General features: G+C 43.1%; 1 protein-coding gene across 6 annotated transcripts in view; it reads right to left on the reverse strand.

Moving 5' to 3' along the window:
- The window catches only part of Smyd4-2 (SET and MYND domain containing, class 4, member 2), a 106,131-nt gene that overhangs the window by 3,365 nt on the left and 86,729 nt on the right, over positions 1–16,037 (reverse strand). For all 6 annotated transcript variants that reach the window (XM_067358220.1, XM_067358219.1, XM_067358221.1 and 3 more), the window contains 5 exons: positions 5,076–5,283; positions 4,279–4,400; positions 3,232–3,675; positions 2,656–2,857; positions 685–900 (listed from right to left, as the gene is read on the reverse strand). In XM_067358220.1, the coding sequence (XP_067214321.1) occupies positions 685–900; positions 2,656–2,857; positions 3,232–3,675; positions 4,279–4,400; positions 5,076–5,283 (1,192 nt within the window). The remainder of the gene's footprint in view (positions 1–684; positions 901–2,655; positions 2,858–3,231; positions 3,676–4,278; positions 4,401–5,075; positions 5,284–16,037) is intronic.

The raw sequence follows: 16,037 nt of genomic DNA on the forward strand, positions 1-16,037 counted from the left end.
AATAATAGACCACTTAGTGGGTAGTATAAATGTACGAAAAATATTTTGTTCTAATTAATTTAATGCGCTTAATTTTCTTCGTTACTCGTGTATTCTCCTCGTGTACTTTAATTGAACTGATTTTGTATGTATACATATTATGAATGTATTATGTATCCCCTTTATAAATTTTGTCCCCTCAGATGAAAAATACTTCCGCGGCGCCTGCTTAAAGAAGAGATCTGATTTTTTTCACACGCTGTGAGACAATAAAGGAATTGTATGCATAAGTTGAGTTACGATTCTATTATCTGGATTATCACAAATAACAATAAATAAAATCCAATCATCTTTTTTCTTTTTCTTTTCAAATGTCAATCTCATTTTTCTCAAATTTACGTAAAACTATTTATATTGTTATTGCTTTCTTTGAACATTTTCGGATAGGTAACGCGAAATATGTAGTAATGGATTATGTAGTTAATAGATGCGTGTTTGCGAAGAAGTGTGTAGTTAATAGATTATTTTGCATTATCTCCGATCGATATTATGTCGCTAATCTGTCGACAAGGAGATGTTCAACCGGAAGGAAACTTGGAAGGAGGTGAGAATGAATACCGGTCGTGTACCGATAAGACCGTTCATTTAGTTAAATTAAATTACTTCGTTAATGAGCTTGATGTCGGAGAATTTAAACGGACTTACCTCAGCCTGACGGAGTCGTTCGTCAGATTCTCAAAGCGCGGCCAATCCTCTCGGCAGGCCCTGCATGTGCACCGGAACCAATACCTACCCGCCAGCGTCCTTTGACGCTCGGCGAGCGTCCGCTTCGTGAATATCGGTCCGTAGTTTTCGGCAATAACGTCATCCGGCCGCAGACCGCGGACCGCCCTTATTACGATATGCCGGCCGACGAAGTATCTGTGATCCAGTAAAAAGAGAATTCCAGTAATTCTCCCGCGTTAATTAATGCACGTTAGTATTATAATAAAAATTAACACGTTCGCTGCTGGGTATACAGATCCTGTCGAGTGTATAGTAACTGAATTTAGCTAATTAAAAACTAATTAATCTTACTTCAAGGAATCGTTAAGTAATACACCGAAGAATGTAATTAATAAATTAAACTTGCCTTCTCTAAAAAAACGTGATAAACACATTTCTAAAAAATTATACAAAATATATTAATTAATTTCCCAAGTTTAAATAATTTATATTTTTAAATATATAATTTTATTGCTTTATTTTTTCGTCACACTTTATATTTTATATAAGTAATATTTATAAAAATATGTTCAAAAGGTGTAAAAAAATTTTATTTTATTCAATATATATACTGTGTTGTTATTTTAATTTTTTTTTCGCGTATACACGCAGCACAGCTTTTTCCTTTTTTAATTATTTGGATATTTCCTTTAATCAAATCGCGCTGATGATGACAAACGCGTTCAAATATTGTGCCGAGAGTTTGTTAACCAGTTGCCATCCGCGAAACGGAAGTTATTATACAAGTATACAAGTTAATAAATCGAAAAACGGGAAGGGCAACGCAATTACTTCGCAATGAAATAATAATCGTAATCATCACAATGAGCCTGGCGACGTTAATAACGTGAACAATAACAATTTCCTGCCTGCGCCGAATAATGCAGACGAGTTTGTGACATTACGGAATAATGAGCGCGCTGGTGTAATTTCGCGTATAATGGCCGCAACCCACGAAGTCATCGCAGACGCGCTTTAGTGCTACTCGAAATACACGCAAATCCACGTACTTAATTAGCGTTAATAGATTCGCCGTATTCTCCGGCAGTATATATCGCGGATATATCCGTAAATGCGGAATTCTCCAGAAGAACCACTTAATTCCAATTACACGTCCTTCCTTAATTACGCTCTGGCAGATTAAATAACTTGGTTGGACATTAACAAATAGCTCCCGATCAAGCACGATTTGACAGTTTACGAATTAAAATACATTTGATGCAAAAAATTGCCGCGTGCTTTTTCCTTCCGCGTGCACGTATGCTTTTCACGAAGAACAAGAGGTTTTCGGCGGCAAAGAGAGCGCGCCGAGATTCGCTCAAGTACTTCGAGGGAGAGCTTCTTCACTTATAACGGACTGCGAGCGGTCGCGGGTCAATTAATAATTCGCGCGATGATACAGGCGATTGTGTACGGTCTGGTTATACTAATTAGCTCTCATCTCTCGCGGCGGTCTGCTCTTTTACGCGACTACGTTATTAATATGCAAATCAAGGCGAGTCACGCGCACTTTGCTGGGGCGCAAAGTTCGGCGAATCCACGTGCGTAATGTGTGAAGCCTGGCATACGCAGCAAGCGAAGTTATAATCAAATATTTTGTACAGAAGGGGGAGTTTTCGCGAAAATATCAAATAAAGAAACTAATTTCTAGCTATTTACATTGACGAAAAAAAATTCGACAAAAATAAAATATTTTTACCCGCAGCACAAAAACAGTGCGCGAGCCGATAAAAACAATAAAGTATCTAATAAAAACAACGAACCAATTACTCGAAGCGAGATTTTATTAAATCTCACTTCTGTTTTCTTACTAAACCTTATTTTTCAGAAGATCCGCAAAGTGTACCCGAGAAAAGCGTCTCCCATCTCTCTCCTCCTTTTTCCCTCTCTCCCTCTTTCTCGTTTTCTTACCTCGTCACTGCGGGATAGCAGTCGTGATTGAAGCGAGCCACCGTGGGATAAATCGCCACGCCGAGGTAGACCGGACGGCTGCCGTGGAATTGATGCTCCGCGCCCAGCCGCGTCTCGAAGAACTCGTGGGCGTTGAATTGGAGCAGCTGCAGGTTCCTCAGCAGCAGGGCGGCCACGATGATCTCCTCGGTGCCCGGGATCTCTGCGAACTCGCCAAAGTTCCTGATATTAGTGCAGCTCTCCGCGTTTTGCGCATTCCTCCGCTCTTCTTCCCGCCCCTCCCTCCCCCCGCCCCCCCCCCCCGTCCCATTCTCGGCTTCTCGGCAAAAACTTTTCGCGAGACTCTTCCCGCTGAACATTGTTGAAATTACGATTTTATGGCTCACGAGCGGCGGATGTGGTTGCTGCGCCGCGCCACGCGCCGACGATGTGCTGAATCGAAAGTTCGACCTCCGCGCGTGCGAGCAAGCACATTTTTTTTCCCCCAAAGAGAGATTCGGCAAATTATCCCGAAGTTAAATACCCGCGAAGAGAGGAGCAACCGGCGCGTTAATAAAGACTGCCGATGATGAGTACCGTTGTCCGGCGTAGGCTGCGCGAAGAAGCCGATTCTTTGCAGGCACCTGAGCAGAAAGGCCGCCATCAGCGATCGCTCCAGGAAATCCTTGCTTGTGCGTCTATCTGCGTGCGTCACGAGATTGTACGGTGTTACGTCGACAGTCTCATCGTCGCGGGATTCTTTTGCGCCCTCCTCTTTTTGCACGTCGACGGTTTCCTCGCCTCGTCTAGAGTCCTTCAATTTTTTCCGTCTGACTCGTCTCTTGGCTGATCTACTGCTGTTCGCCGACGACTTTACATCCGATGTCATCGTCGTCATCGTCGACGTCGTGGACGCCGCCAAAGGCATCGCGGCCTTTTCGCTGCTCCTGTTTAACTCCTCGTAGATCTTCAAACACTTCCGCAGACCCTCCTGCGTCACCATCCGGAAGGCAACCATGCTGAGTACGCTCATGCCGGAGCCTAAAAGGGAGGAATTTAAGAGCGGGTCATAATTACCCTACAAGAGGGTAGGCTCGGTTATGGCGCTCGAGATAATGTCAGGTCGTGCGTGTAAAATGGAGCTTTCATTTACTGGAAAAAGGCCTCGGGGAACATAACGGTGTTTATTATTAGCTTGTGTGTGACGATTGCCCCGTGAATTTTATGAATTATACATCAATCATGGCTTGTCACATGCGACAATATTTTTTGTCAAAAACTTAGACGGTTTCTTCCAAACAGAAATGTCGAGACAATAGCAACTTTTTAACTATAAAAAAATTTTTGATAAATTCCGCTTCAAGTAAATAAATAATAAAAATTTGACTTTTTATTTAATTTTCGATGGATTGTGTTTTAATAGTAGATTGTTTTAACAAAAATACACATTGAAGATACAAACTTTGAAACCTCAAACATCACGAACAATTGCAGCGCTCGATTAAATTTTGATAAAAAAAATCTCAATTTTATTTTGTACAAGAAATATTGTGCAATGTTTACTAAAATTGCGTTTTTCAAACACGCTATACATTGTGCAATATACTCTCTCTCTCTCTCTAGAGCGTTTATTTATACTCTTACCTATTAATAATCCCAGAACTTTGCACTCGTACTTGTGATATGTGGCCATCGCAATGTCTCTGCAGTCTCTGCTGCAGAAGGCGACGCAGCTGCAATTCGGACACCCGATCGGTGCTCTCAATCTAAAAATTTTCCGAATATTCGTAGATTGATCGAAAGGAAAATGGGGTTAGTCGAGGAAGTAAATTATGCAAATTGACGAATAAAAGTCAAGCAAAAATTTTCGCACCGCGAGAGCAATGAGATTCAGTTCAGATAAGTTTAAGCTTATCGATCAAATAATTTTGTATAACTCTAAACGTGAACATAATGAGAACGAATCTTTTTGTAAAACCACACGAATATAAAAATTAGTTAAAAAAAAAAAAAAAAAAAAATCAGAAAATTTCTACAAAGAATATATATTGTATATTTAAAAAAATATTTCAATAACGTCCACGAAATTAAGTGACTTTTCTGGCGTCCTTAGGACGTCATCTTGAAACTTTCATGTCATTTCGGGATTCTTTGCGTCTTGATTAACGCGTAAATTTTACTCACGTAATAAAAAGTTTCCGTCCGTCGTATACATCCCGTCGTTCGTCACGCGCGTCTGCGCGGGTTAATGAAATCCATTTTCTCTTTCCCGCCGCCACGGGTTTATCCGTAAAAAGCTACGGATAACGCGACGACCAGGCTTACCGCGCGCGCGTAGACAAAGCAGAAGTTACACGCGGAGGATTACGCGCGCCGCCCAAGGATTGTGTCCATTAAATTCGGGGCGACCCCAGACGACCCGGCGGCAATTTTCTCCTCACCTCGCGTAACAATGCTGACAATGGGTGCCGTAGAACTCGGGTAGGAGACAACCCGCCAGCGGCGGCTCGACTATCAGAATATCGCCCGGATGTATTTCCATGGTTGCAACGGCGTGTTTACCCGCTGTCGTGGTCTCACGGATTTCCAGAGCGTTGGACAGCCAGCGCAGCTCGGAATTAACGGCGCCATTTAACGGCACGCCGCCGCCTGTGAAGACACGTAGTGTTTTCTTAGGGCAGAGTTTTGCTGCGCTCGAGCGTGTTAATAGAATGGCACAGATATCTCGTGATCGTCGCGTAGATTCCCCGGTTGTTTGAACTCTATTACGGCGGGGTATATGGGGTGTATGATATTTTAGAGATGGAATCTCCTTAACAAATACAGAACGTACGTGAAAATCTGATGACCGGAGGCGAGAGAGCGAAGCCGGCATAATTACTACAATTCCATTTATTCCGGCGATACGTGCTGTTCTACGGTATATTTGATCATTATTTAATTTTATATGTTTAATTACTGCTTAAATTAATACTAATATTATAATATGATTTCAGCGAATACACCATGGCGCGCTCCGCAAACAGCATCGAAAATCTCGGCAGCGCGATATTTTATTTTTCGCTGCAGTTATCGATACCCGGGCAGAAAGACGAGAAACTAACTCATCTCGAGTTCGCTCTTTCTGCTTTTCGAGCGCTTCGAATATCATCCAGCGATTTCTGCCGCACTTTGTACGCTACGTTAACTCTCTTTGCACGATATGCATATGTATGTGTTGTTTCGAGGGTACGCGATATATAGGCGCGAACGGCGTGCCGCGTGGGTGGGCGCGACGGTCGCTCTTTGTCCCGCGCCTCCCGCGTCGATTTCCCCGTCGCGTCGGTTGTAGCGAAAAGTTTCGCCGCGCGCTCCGTCACTCATGAATGAACGACGGCGGGAAGGTAGGACGCATACTACGGCCTACTACTACGCGCCGTAGTACGCGCGTCCGTTGACGCGGCCGGTTCATCGCGACGAGGCACATGTACGATAAGGAAGAAGAAGGACGAGTGAAAGAGAGAGGAGGAGAGAGAGAAAGTGGAAGAGAGAAAAGATTACGCGACTGCGCGACGGCCTTGCTACGGCCTTAGATTAAATCGTGACCTTTGCCAAATTCGTCGATATCTTCGCGAAGAAAAACTCGCAATAATTACGGAGAAAATTGCAACAAACTCTCGAAATGCTTTCGTTTTCGATAAATGCGGAATTTATTCGTTCGATTTGTGAAATGAACGGAATCGGGCTAAGAAATGACTATAAATTAAGTATTTTTGTATTGTTTATAAATTTATTTCTAAATAAGCTTCAATTCTTAATGCAATTAATAAAAAAATGCATGACGCGCACAAGTCAAGATTTAAATTGATATTGAATTAGAAATAAATATTTTTAACAATTGACTGACAATAATTGAACCGTTCTCTCGGGATTGCGTTCTGCTAGGATTAAGAGATCAGCTTCAATCATGATAAATCTAAATTCCACTAACGATGGCGCATCATAGCTCAACGTATCTGCGATCTTAATGAAACGGTGTTGCTTTGTTTTATTGTTAACCGATTTATATGCGGTACAGAGTTACGGCTATGATTTAAGAATTCCGCAAGAGATTCCGGGGTTAACGAGGACATGTAAACACACCGCAATTACCGCGCCAAACGCCATTTCCGCTTATCTCGGCTACGATGTTCGCGTGTGGCACGTTGCCCGCTCTATGGGGTGCTTTAATGAATGGAAGAAATTGCCGCAGTTCGAAGGGGATGTGTACACTCAGATCGGTTAATCACGATCCGCTTGGAAACGACGATATCGCACAAAATTCCGGTTTCGCTTGCTAAACGCGTTTTAATTCATCATCGCTAATAAATAGATAAAATTTTATAGTAAAAGTAATTTGAATAATAAACATTCAATAATAAAGAATAAATCATTAATTAAAACCTTTCATTGTGCTAATTTGCAATATCTCTATTTTCTGCTGATTAACATGACAATAATAAATGGATAATACGTCTAATTGTAAATCATGTCTGTTTAGTTTTGGTGTTAATTTCGGGAAAGTAAGCCGAGATAGGTTTTATCTTATTTACTGATAGCATATGAAATGTGATTCGTCTGCAGTATACACGAGTGTACGCGCCCAATATGCTATTTTTTTCCTTTTCTATTTATCATCTGTCGCATTTGTGAATATTCCGGCTTGCTGCGATATCATACACGTCACAGGATAATCACCGACAAGTCACACTCGTTTGAAATTCATTCTCGCGAACTTCGAATTTTTTGCGTTTGTATAGTTAACGAAACGTCGCGCGACCGCCGCCGACTGAAAAAAAATGTAGAGAAAATAATGCTCGCGGACGGGCACGGAATGCGCGTTAAAATTGCAGGATCCATTTACTAATTTACGATCTGACGGGCCGATTACCGCGAAGAACGCGCGGCGCACGATGAGCGGAGAAAATATTCATTCGCGCGCACTGGAGAAAAGTGGAGCGTGGATATAACATAAATTTATATTACACTTCCAACAAAGCTCTGATTCGAAATTTCGAACATTTGTGAGATTCCCCGCAATCTGCGCATCTTTATTACACAGCGTTAACGAACCGCCGAATTGATGAACTTCGTTTAATTAGCTAACGCGGTCCATAGAGCCGTCACCTAATTAACGCTCAAAGGTTCCGCTCTGTGTATTCAAAGCGCTTCAATAAATAATCTTTCCGCTGAAAAATAATGTTCCTCCTCATTTCTATTTTATTTTATTTTCACTCGTTATGTGTTTGCATAGAGTTTAAATATAAAATCAAAATTTCCGACCGCTTTTTGACCGCTGCGAGTAATAGCTTTAAAAATTAACAGTCCTCGTATCAATGTTACTCTAAATGATAAAAAGTATCATGTTACAGGCTAAATATTAATAATTGAGATCAGAAGCACTGCGATAAAGAGGATAATAAACCGCGGTAAATGAATGATAAATAATATTCAACGCAAATAACAAACTTTTCTTTTTTTTAATGTAATATTTATCTTCGCGGTGAAAAAGAAAAGAATTCATTAATAAAAAAGCAAATTATTAGGAGGATAGAATTATATACAATACTCGGCAAAAATAGGCGCTCATTATTTGCGTAGGAAGCTATTATATTTGTAATTCAATCCATCTTTTATTACAAGTTCGATCTTAAGAAAGTTGAACGAGTCTATTCGAGGGAGCGATACTGATACTTTGAACGCTCTTCTAATTTGATTGGGTCGCAGTCAGGCTCGTGAGTGGTTGCGGGTCGTGGCCTGGTGGGAGAGAAACTGAAGTAAATGAAGTTTAGCTACGAACGGCCGCACCTGCAGCGGCAACCCTCGAATCGCGCGTTTCCGGCTTAAGCCATGAGCGCTCGAGGGGCGCTTTGCGGTGCGAGAATTCCACGTTCGAAAACAAAGAAGCGCTTGTCTCTGTTTGAACGCGCGAAACGGGTCTGGCACGGCTGGGGGATGCTCTTAACGATCAATTAGTCGGGCGTAGCCTCAGCTCGTATTTAGACTTCAAGCGAGCACGAAACAATGCCTTTATATTATCGGAACGATTTACGCCGCGATGATTCATCTCGTTTACAATTACACGAGAGTAAGAGTAATCGCCTCGGATTTTATTAGAGCGTTCGAAAAAGTTCAAATAAATTAACTTAAACTTATTCAAATTAACAAGTTCGAACAGACTTTAAGATCTCAAATCAAAGTTCGATCACAAAGAGATTTATTTCTCTGATATCGAAAAATTCTAATTAATCCACAGCGATTAATTCGAAATTTTCTTTGAAGGAAAAATTAAATTCATCAAGCGCTGCGCTATTAAAATTAAGAATGCAGGGATATATATAGATATCGTGTGCGTGCAGCGAATAAGAATACGAACGCAACTGCGAGAGAATTTATTAATTAATATAAAGCTAATTACTGAAGTTGACGCACGCAAAGTTACCGTTCCGGGACGGAACTTTTCTCCGGAACCGAAAGGACCTTCAATTTATTCCCGCCGCTTAGCGTTAACAGCTCGGCGAATCGGGAAGATTTTCGAAAAAGTTTAGAGAGATAAATGAATCCAATCTGATGAGCATTAAAAGAGCGGCATGAGGGAGTAATGTATCGCCGCGACGCGACTAGACGGTCCCCGGGAGGGAGGCTGCAACTACGCGTCTTTTAATTTAATTCTTAGTCCGCGGAGCGCAAACAAAGTTTCACCACTGCCGGAGAAATTCCAGGCATCTCATCTCTGCGAGTCTGCGAGTCAAGCCGCTATTCGTTCATCTAAGGAAGGAGAAGAGATAAAGAAAAGGGGCGTTACGCTGAAAAGCATAGTTGGAGATATCGTTCACCACCGTCACTATGGAACAGAGCCGAAAAATAACTGCTTTTTTTTTGTCTATCGCTGCTTTTAAAGTTACTCACGGTGCGACGTATATAGATATATGTGTAAACGGCATTTATAGGAATAAAATATGCAGTTGAAAGCGCGCGCAATCAATCCAGCCGGTCCATCAATCCCCGCGCGCTTTACGATGATCGCAACGTTACTCGCCATTAATCACAGTTATCGGCTGGATCAAAACTTCATATTTTTTAATTCCGATCGATTGATCGCTAATTGCCGGCCCTGGCGATACGGCCGCGCTCGCAAATAAATCGGCCGTTACCGATGCTAAATACGCGCCACATCGCTAAATATTCGCGCGCGGATATTTTATTATCCCCGATAAAGCGCTCGAATAAAAATCTAATTAAACTCAGTGCGCGCCCCGGAGTGCTTTTATCCGGAGCATATTTCTCGCATCATGAAACGTATCTCTCGCATTATGAAACGTTCGCGAAATAGCGGCGAATATGTTTCCTGCCCTTTGGATACGTTACGTGAGCGCAAATCGGTATCAAACGATATTGCGAGAACAAAATCCAGATCAGCGTTGTCAGGTGCAAATACGTCCTCTTTGTAATTCGTTTAAAATTGGCTGCGGGCTAAGAATTTTCAATAACGCTAAAATTGTAGGACGCAGCGAGAGATGTAATTAACCTACATTGAAATATCGGCCCCTTTTTTTTCTTCGCAAGTAATATTCGCGTGTAACAACGTATGCCGTTAATATTTGCGTCGTTTCTGCGTTACTTATCCATTTTGCATTTTCTTGTTTCTTTTCTGTTATAATGTATTTTTACATTTTTTGCTGTGAACACTTCAAGCAGACTTATTTCTGTACGCAATATCTCTTTTGAAAAAAATATCCTCTTCCCATTCCTCTTTTTTTTCTCTCTCTTATACAAATGGAAAATTATTTTAATAGACGCTGAAAGTAATTTAAAAGTTTAATTAAAACTATTCAATTGAGCAAATGTTTGAGCGATATACTTGAATATTGCAGAAAATGAGATGGTTTCTTTCAAATCACTTTCCATACGAATAATTCATTACATGTTATTTCATATAATACGGCGATATATATTGAATGTGCTGATGCGGACGACAATGATCTCGAGCGAGCGGCTTTATTTCAGACAAGCGGAAGAGGGAGAAAGAGACGAATCGGGGGACGCGCGCTTTCGATCGACGGCGGCTCGGTCTGATCGCGTGCGCGAAACATCGGTGAAATAATATCGTTTTCGCATACATCCGTTGGCCGCGCGGGCTCACGAATGCGTAGAATTGTATGACGGTCTGTGTGTCCCTCCCCCCCACCCCTCCCTTTCTACCTCGCCCTTTCTCGAGGCACGCCTCGTTTGCGCAGGAAATCCGATATTTTCCGACGTGGTATTTGGCGCTCAAATGATGCGCGCGCCAAGTTATCGACGTCGATTCGTCTCTTTGTACCTAACTGGCCGTCAACTACACCGGGAGGCCCCGGAGCCCCCGCCGTAATTGGAAAGTGTCTTTTTGTTCTTCTGCTCGATTTCTGTCCCTTCCTCCACTTGCAAAGTTCGTAACCTACCCACCTATCTTTCCTCCCTCTCTTTTCCACTCGTTGCGCCGATGCCGCCCCGAGATTTAAACACTATCGACGCATTCCTACGAAGCCGAGGAAACCGAAAAGAGTTTCCGTTCGTCGATTTATCGCGCCCGCCCCCATGATTGCATTCGCGTTAAAAGCGCCGCTCGAACAGATCAGAATCGAAGAGAACTATTCCATCGATATAGATCCGTTGCACTAACGCGGGGTAAATTTACCTCCTATGAAAATCGTCTGCTGGACGCTTAAAAATTCAATTGAAATTATTACAAATTGCTCCTGCACATTTTACCAATCAAGACTAATCGTGATGAATCGAATTTGATATTTCTGTGAAGCTGGGGCATTACATTTTTTAAATTTCGTTATAATCGACAAAATTCCGATTCTTTCCGAAGCTTTAAAATTTCTAAAAGTCTCAAAAGAAATTCTCGAGACTGAGTGTAAAAAGTAGAAATCGAAAAACGTGGGATGCCAACTTTACATTTTCATTATAATTGGTAATAACTTTTAAATTTCAATCAGGATCGACTTGAGTGATAACACTTTTCGATAAAACTTTTGAAATATCATCTAGAATATCAAAGTAAAGTCACAAATCTTTAAAAATAATTTGAATCAATGGAAATTTAGAAATTTTTTATTTAAAAATTGGAAGATTGCCGGAATAGTTGTCGTTATTATTTTTTTTACTTCGAATATTAAAAAAAAATTATCAGAGCTTTTGAGAGTTTCGAAATATATTAAAAATACTAGAATAAAAAATATACCTATATATTCCAAGAGAACGAAAAAAATGTATTATTTGTACAGAAATTCTAAAAGCGGGCTGCTTGCTTTATAAAGATGAACTCGACGAACGTTGGATATGATCAAACCCGTTTCTTTTTCGACTTACCGACAAAATTATTTTTATTATTCTGCGAGTTACGTATGCTCGATAAGCGAAGTGAAATTGCGCGTTCGGGATACGAAGAGGCAAGAAAGCGAAGAAGCCCAATAGAATTATCCGCGTCTAGACGAATCTCGTTACGGAGAGACGAATGAAGAGCGTCAGCAAGCGGTGGCTGGCGATCTTCGATACATATGTTAAAAAAAATGTATGTCACATCGCTCTAACAATACGTATGACATCATACACGGCTTTAACGAAGTGGCGTATTACAATGAGAAAGTGTCGAAACCTTCTTTTGTCGAGAAAGAGAGTGAGAGAGAGAGAGAGAGAGAGAGATGCAGATTCGCGAGATACGTGCAGTCCGAGCCCGTCGTCGTTTGAGCGGCACGCATTATATGTTTGCATATATATGCGGCGGTCTATCTTCCAAAGGAATATTGAATTAAGCGTTTCCCGGGAAAATCGACTGTGTAGGTTACCATGGTAACCATAGCCGGCCCCGTGTTTCGCTTCTCAACCAGGCGCGCGCGGCCGCATTCCCGCACGGATTCGACGTCGCTCGGATCGCGGAACCGGATCGCGTCCGATCGACGTTTCGTCAAACCCGCCGGTATACAGGTTCGCGGATTTTTAGCTTAGTGATTCGCATGATTCCGTACTTCTGCCGTCGCGACGTCTAGAGCGGATCGAATCCGATCTGAACCGAGCCGGAATCCGGCTTGTGCGGACGAGTTCGATCAAAGCTAGAGACAGTTTGAATCCAAGCTAGATTTCTATCATAGAAAATAGCACATTTTATATTTACTATCGTAATTATTTTCTCCATTTTATGAACGTGGAAAAATATAAAAAGGAATTGGATTTTTTATAAGATTTAATAAATTCTCTTTTACTTCCATTGCACATTTTTCATTTTGCGCGGACGAAATTTTTTCCCGGCGCGTCTAATGCACGCCGGATACCTCAAACAGCGCGAGTCATGGGATCGATAGCCGCCGGAGTGACTTGCTAGATTAAACTCATTACTCTGTATCGCGAATTATTCTTGCCGGGCGTTTGCGGAACTATCAAGGATCAATACCGCTCGCGCGCATAGTTCAATCCTAATGCAACTTGCCAGAAGTTTCGAGCGGGCGGGGGAACGGAATCAAACGTAAAGCCTGTACACCGATACCTCGGGAGAGAGAACGGGCCGCGCACAGCGTTAATCCGACCATAGAAACTCGAATCCGCCACTCGATATGGAATAAAGCGCGCGCTTTTGTCTCCCGCTTCTCGGCACCGCTCTCGTATAAACGTCGCGCCGTTTTGAGACTCGACGTCAACAATCGGTTACCCTTCTCCACCGTCCGTCATCTGGATGAGTGGCTGGATATTCGACTGTCAAACTGAGTTACTGTAGTATCGGTCGACAGTTTTTAATCGGGGCCGCGCAGGGCGGGTAAAAGAAAATCCACGGAGAATTGCAATTTTTCATCGACTTTTACACACGGAACGCGGTATCGTTTCCATTGTTAACTGTACGTCCTATATTTGCGGAACATCAAAGATATTTGATATCTAACAAAATATGCATTCGACGTATCTTACATAAATACATCCGATGTTTTTTGAAAAATATTGAGAATGCAGTTTGTTTTCCAGAAATTAACGGCATCGATAAAACGCAAAGTTGCATCATTGAATATATTTAGTTTAAATCACTTTTTGACGCTACTTTCTGTGATATTTTGAAATTGTTATGATAACGACATTTTTTTTCGTGTTACATCAAAGACGTAGATAGTTTTTTCTAAAAAATATTGTTACTACAATCGTCATTGAAGTTTCTTTTCATGACGCGCTTCATCCATCGATATCAAGTTTCCAAGTAAGCTCATGAATCAGGCGGTCATCGCGGTTGGAAAAGCCGACTAGATCACTTCCGCCTATCGTCTCTCGCCCACCGGAAGTCGGGACGCAGCCGGAAAGCCGCGAGAGGAAGAAGTTTCCCATTCCGCGGATGGAGAGGAAGGTTTGCTAAGCTTGCGTGTACCTGCGCCGAGGAGATCGAGCAGCCAGAGAGAAAGAGAGAGAGAGGGAGAGAAAGAGGAAGAAGGTCGATTTTCCGGAATTCGCGGCGATCGCGAGTCCGGGCACGCGTGGGCTCGCGCGGTGCGGCGCATTGCCAATAAAGTTCCGTGGGTTAACGCGGCGCAGGTACGCTCGATCTACTAAGGTCGATAACTCGATTCCCCATCGATCTCGCGGGAACGAAAGAGAGAGAGAGTGAGAGAGTAGCAGAGGCACGGTGTCGTTTTCCGCAGCCAGAGGAAGAGCCCAGGCTTCGTCCCGGACACGCTTTCGCGGGATTCAATTTGCTATTCTCCCTCGATCCTCCGTCCCCGGCAACACCGTTACACACCTCCGCCTCCTTCCCGTCGACGACGCGGTTTCTTCGGGAACGAGGGAACGAGGGAACGAGGGAACGAACGGACGAACGACGTGAACGCGGTTAGATGCGTCGGCGAGAGCGAGACGAGGGCGAGCCGATAAATAGCGCGCGGCTCGATGTGTTATCGAGGAACAGATCCGCCGCTGCAAAATGTAGCTAACCGAGTTGGTCGCCGGAGTTCCCGCGAATGAAATTACGAGTTGCGCGATCCGCGCGATGCGCGACAAACGCGGGTCTCGATCGCCCGGTATTCGCATGAAAGCGACGGGAAAATATCGAATGAACTATGAGAACATTGAACGTTTCGCATAGAAGCGCGTCGCTTGAGTAACATGACGCAAATCGCATTTCGCGTGATAAAAGATGAAAAGGGGATTGAAGCATCTCGTCGCTCGAGCAATGAATAAAAAAATACACATCTTATCGATATAAATATATCTGATATTTTCACAAAACGTTAAAGATGTTGCTTGTCTCCCGAACACCGACAGCACCGATAAGAAGTACTTGTACATTTGAATTTTTTGATTTATTAATCATTTTTATTATTATTTCATCAATGATATCTACGTGGATAAGATTGCACGCCATTTCTATGCGCGGTTTCTTCGACACGAGTCCACGTCTACATATACACAATCATTTCTAATTATTTTCCAATCTTTTCTACTCCGCTATTGCAGAGTTATTCATCATCTTTATTAAGAAATGTATAGTCGCAACCGCAGTAGCAATCACCCCCGATAAATCATCGCGATTGGCATACTTCCAGAACCGATGAGTGCTTGCAAACAACGAAACGTGACGTTGTTCCCTTGCGTCGGACTTTCAGACGCGTTTGATCGAGAACGCTCGCGAATGCTCACGCAGTTAAATCGCGGGGGGAAGAGGGGGGGGAGGAGGGAGAGGACTCAAGGGAAGGAGAGAGATCTTACGCGGGAGGGGCGGTTAAATCCATCCAGAGAGTGGCAGCCGGAGAAATGCGACGGATGGTGAGAATGCAAGTTTACGCGACACCATGGTTCCGACGTCACGGGCGCAATGCGGGGGTCTTAAGCCGGGCTTCGCGAATCACATATTTTGCGGGGGCGGGCGGGCAACACGGTGGCTTTTGTGCGAGGCGGAATCGCGCGCTTGCCGCCGCGCCGCCTGAATAGGATTTTCGCCGACAATGCCACGACGACGACGACGACGACGACGATGCGAAACGAGGGGCGAAACTCGATATCGTTCGCGAAGTCACCGCGGCAGAATTTTCACCGAAGAATACGTTGCCGGCTCATCGCGTGCTCATCCTCTTTCCTCTCTGTTTATGACGCATGGATTGAACGCGAAACAAAGTGGTGTGCTACGTCGGCGGGCGTGTGTATTCCGCGAATGCACACGGTAATTAGCTTTAGGCAAAAGAGGCGTGGTTTAATACGGAATATGAAGTATCGGAACAGAGCGCGGTATCGGGGAGTGCACAATTATATTATGCTCCGTATCTCTCTCTCTCTCTCTCTCTCTCTTTGCGCACACGCTTCATTACATCCACTCGTCCGTTCGTTAACATTCTTTCCGAGTCACTTGACGCGTCTTGCGTCATTCGTTTTGCCGA

This window comes from Linepithema humile, chromosome 6 (assembly GCF_040581485.1).
Source record: "Linepithema humile isolate Giens D197 chromosome 6, Lhum_UNIL_v1.0, whole genome shotgun sequence".
NCBI classification, from domain to species: Eukaryota; Metazoa; Arthropoda; class Insecta; order Hymenoptera; family Formicidae; genus Linepithema; species Linepithema humile.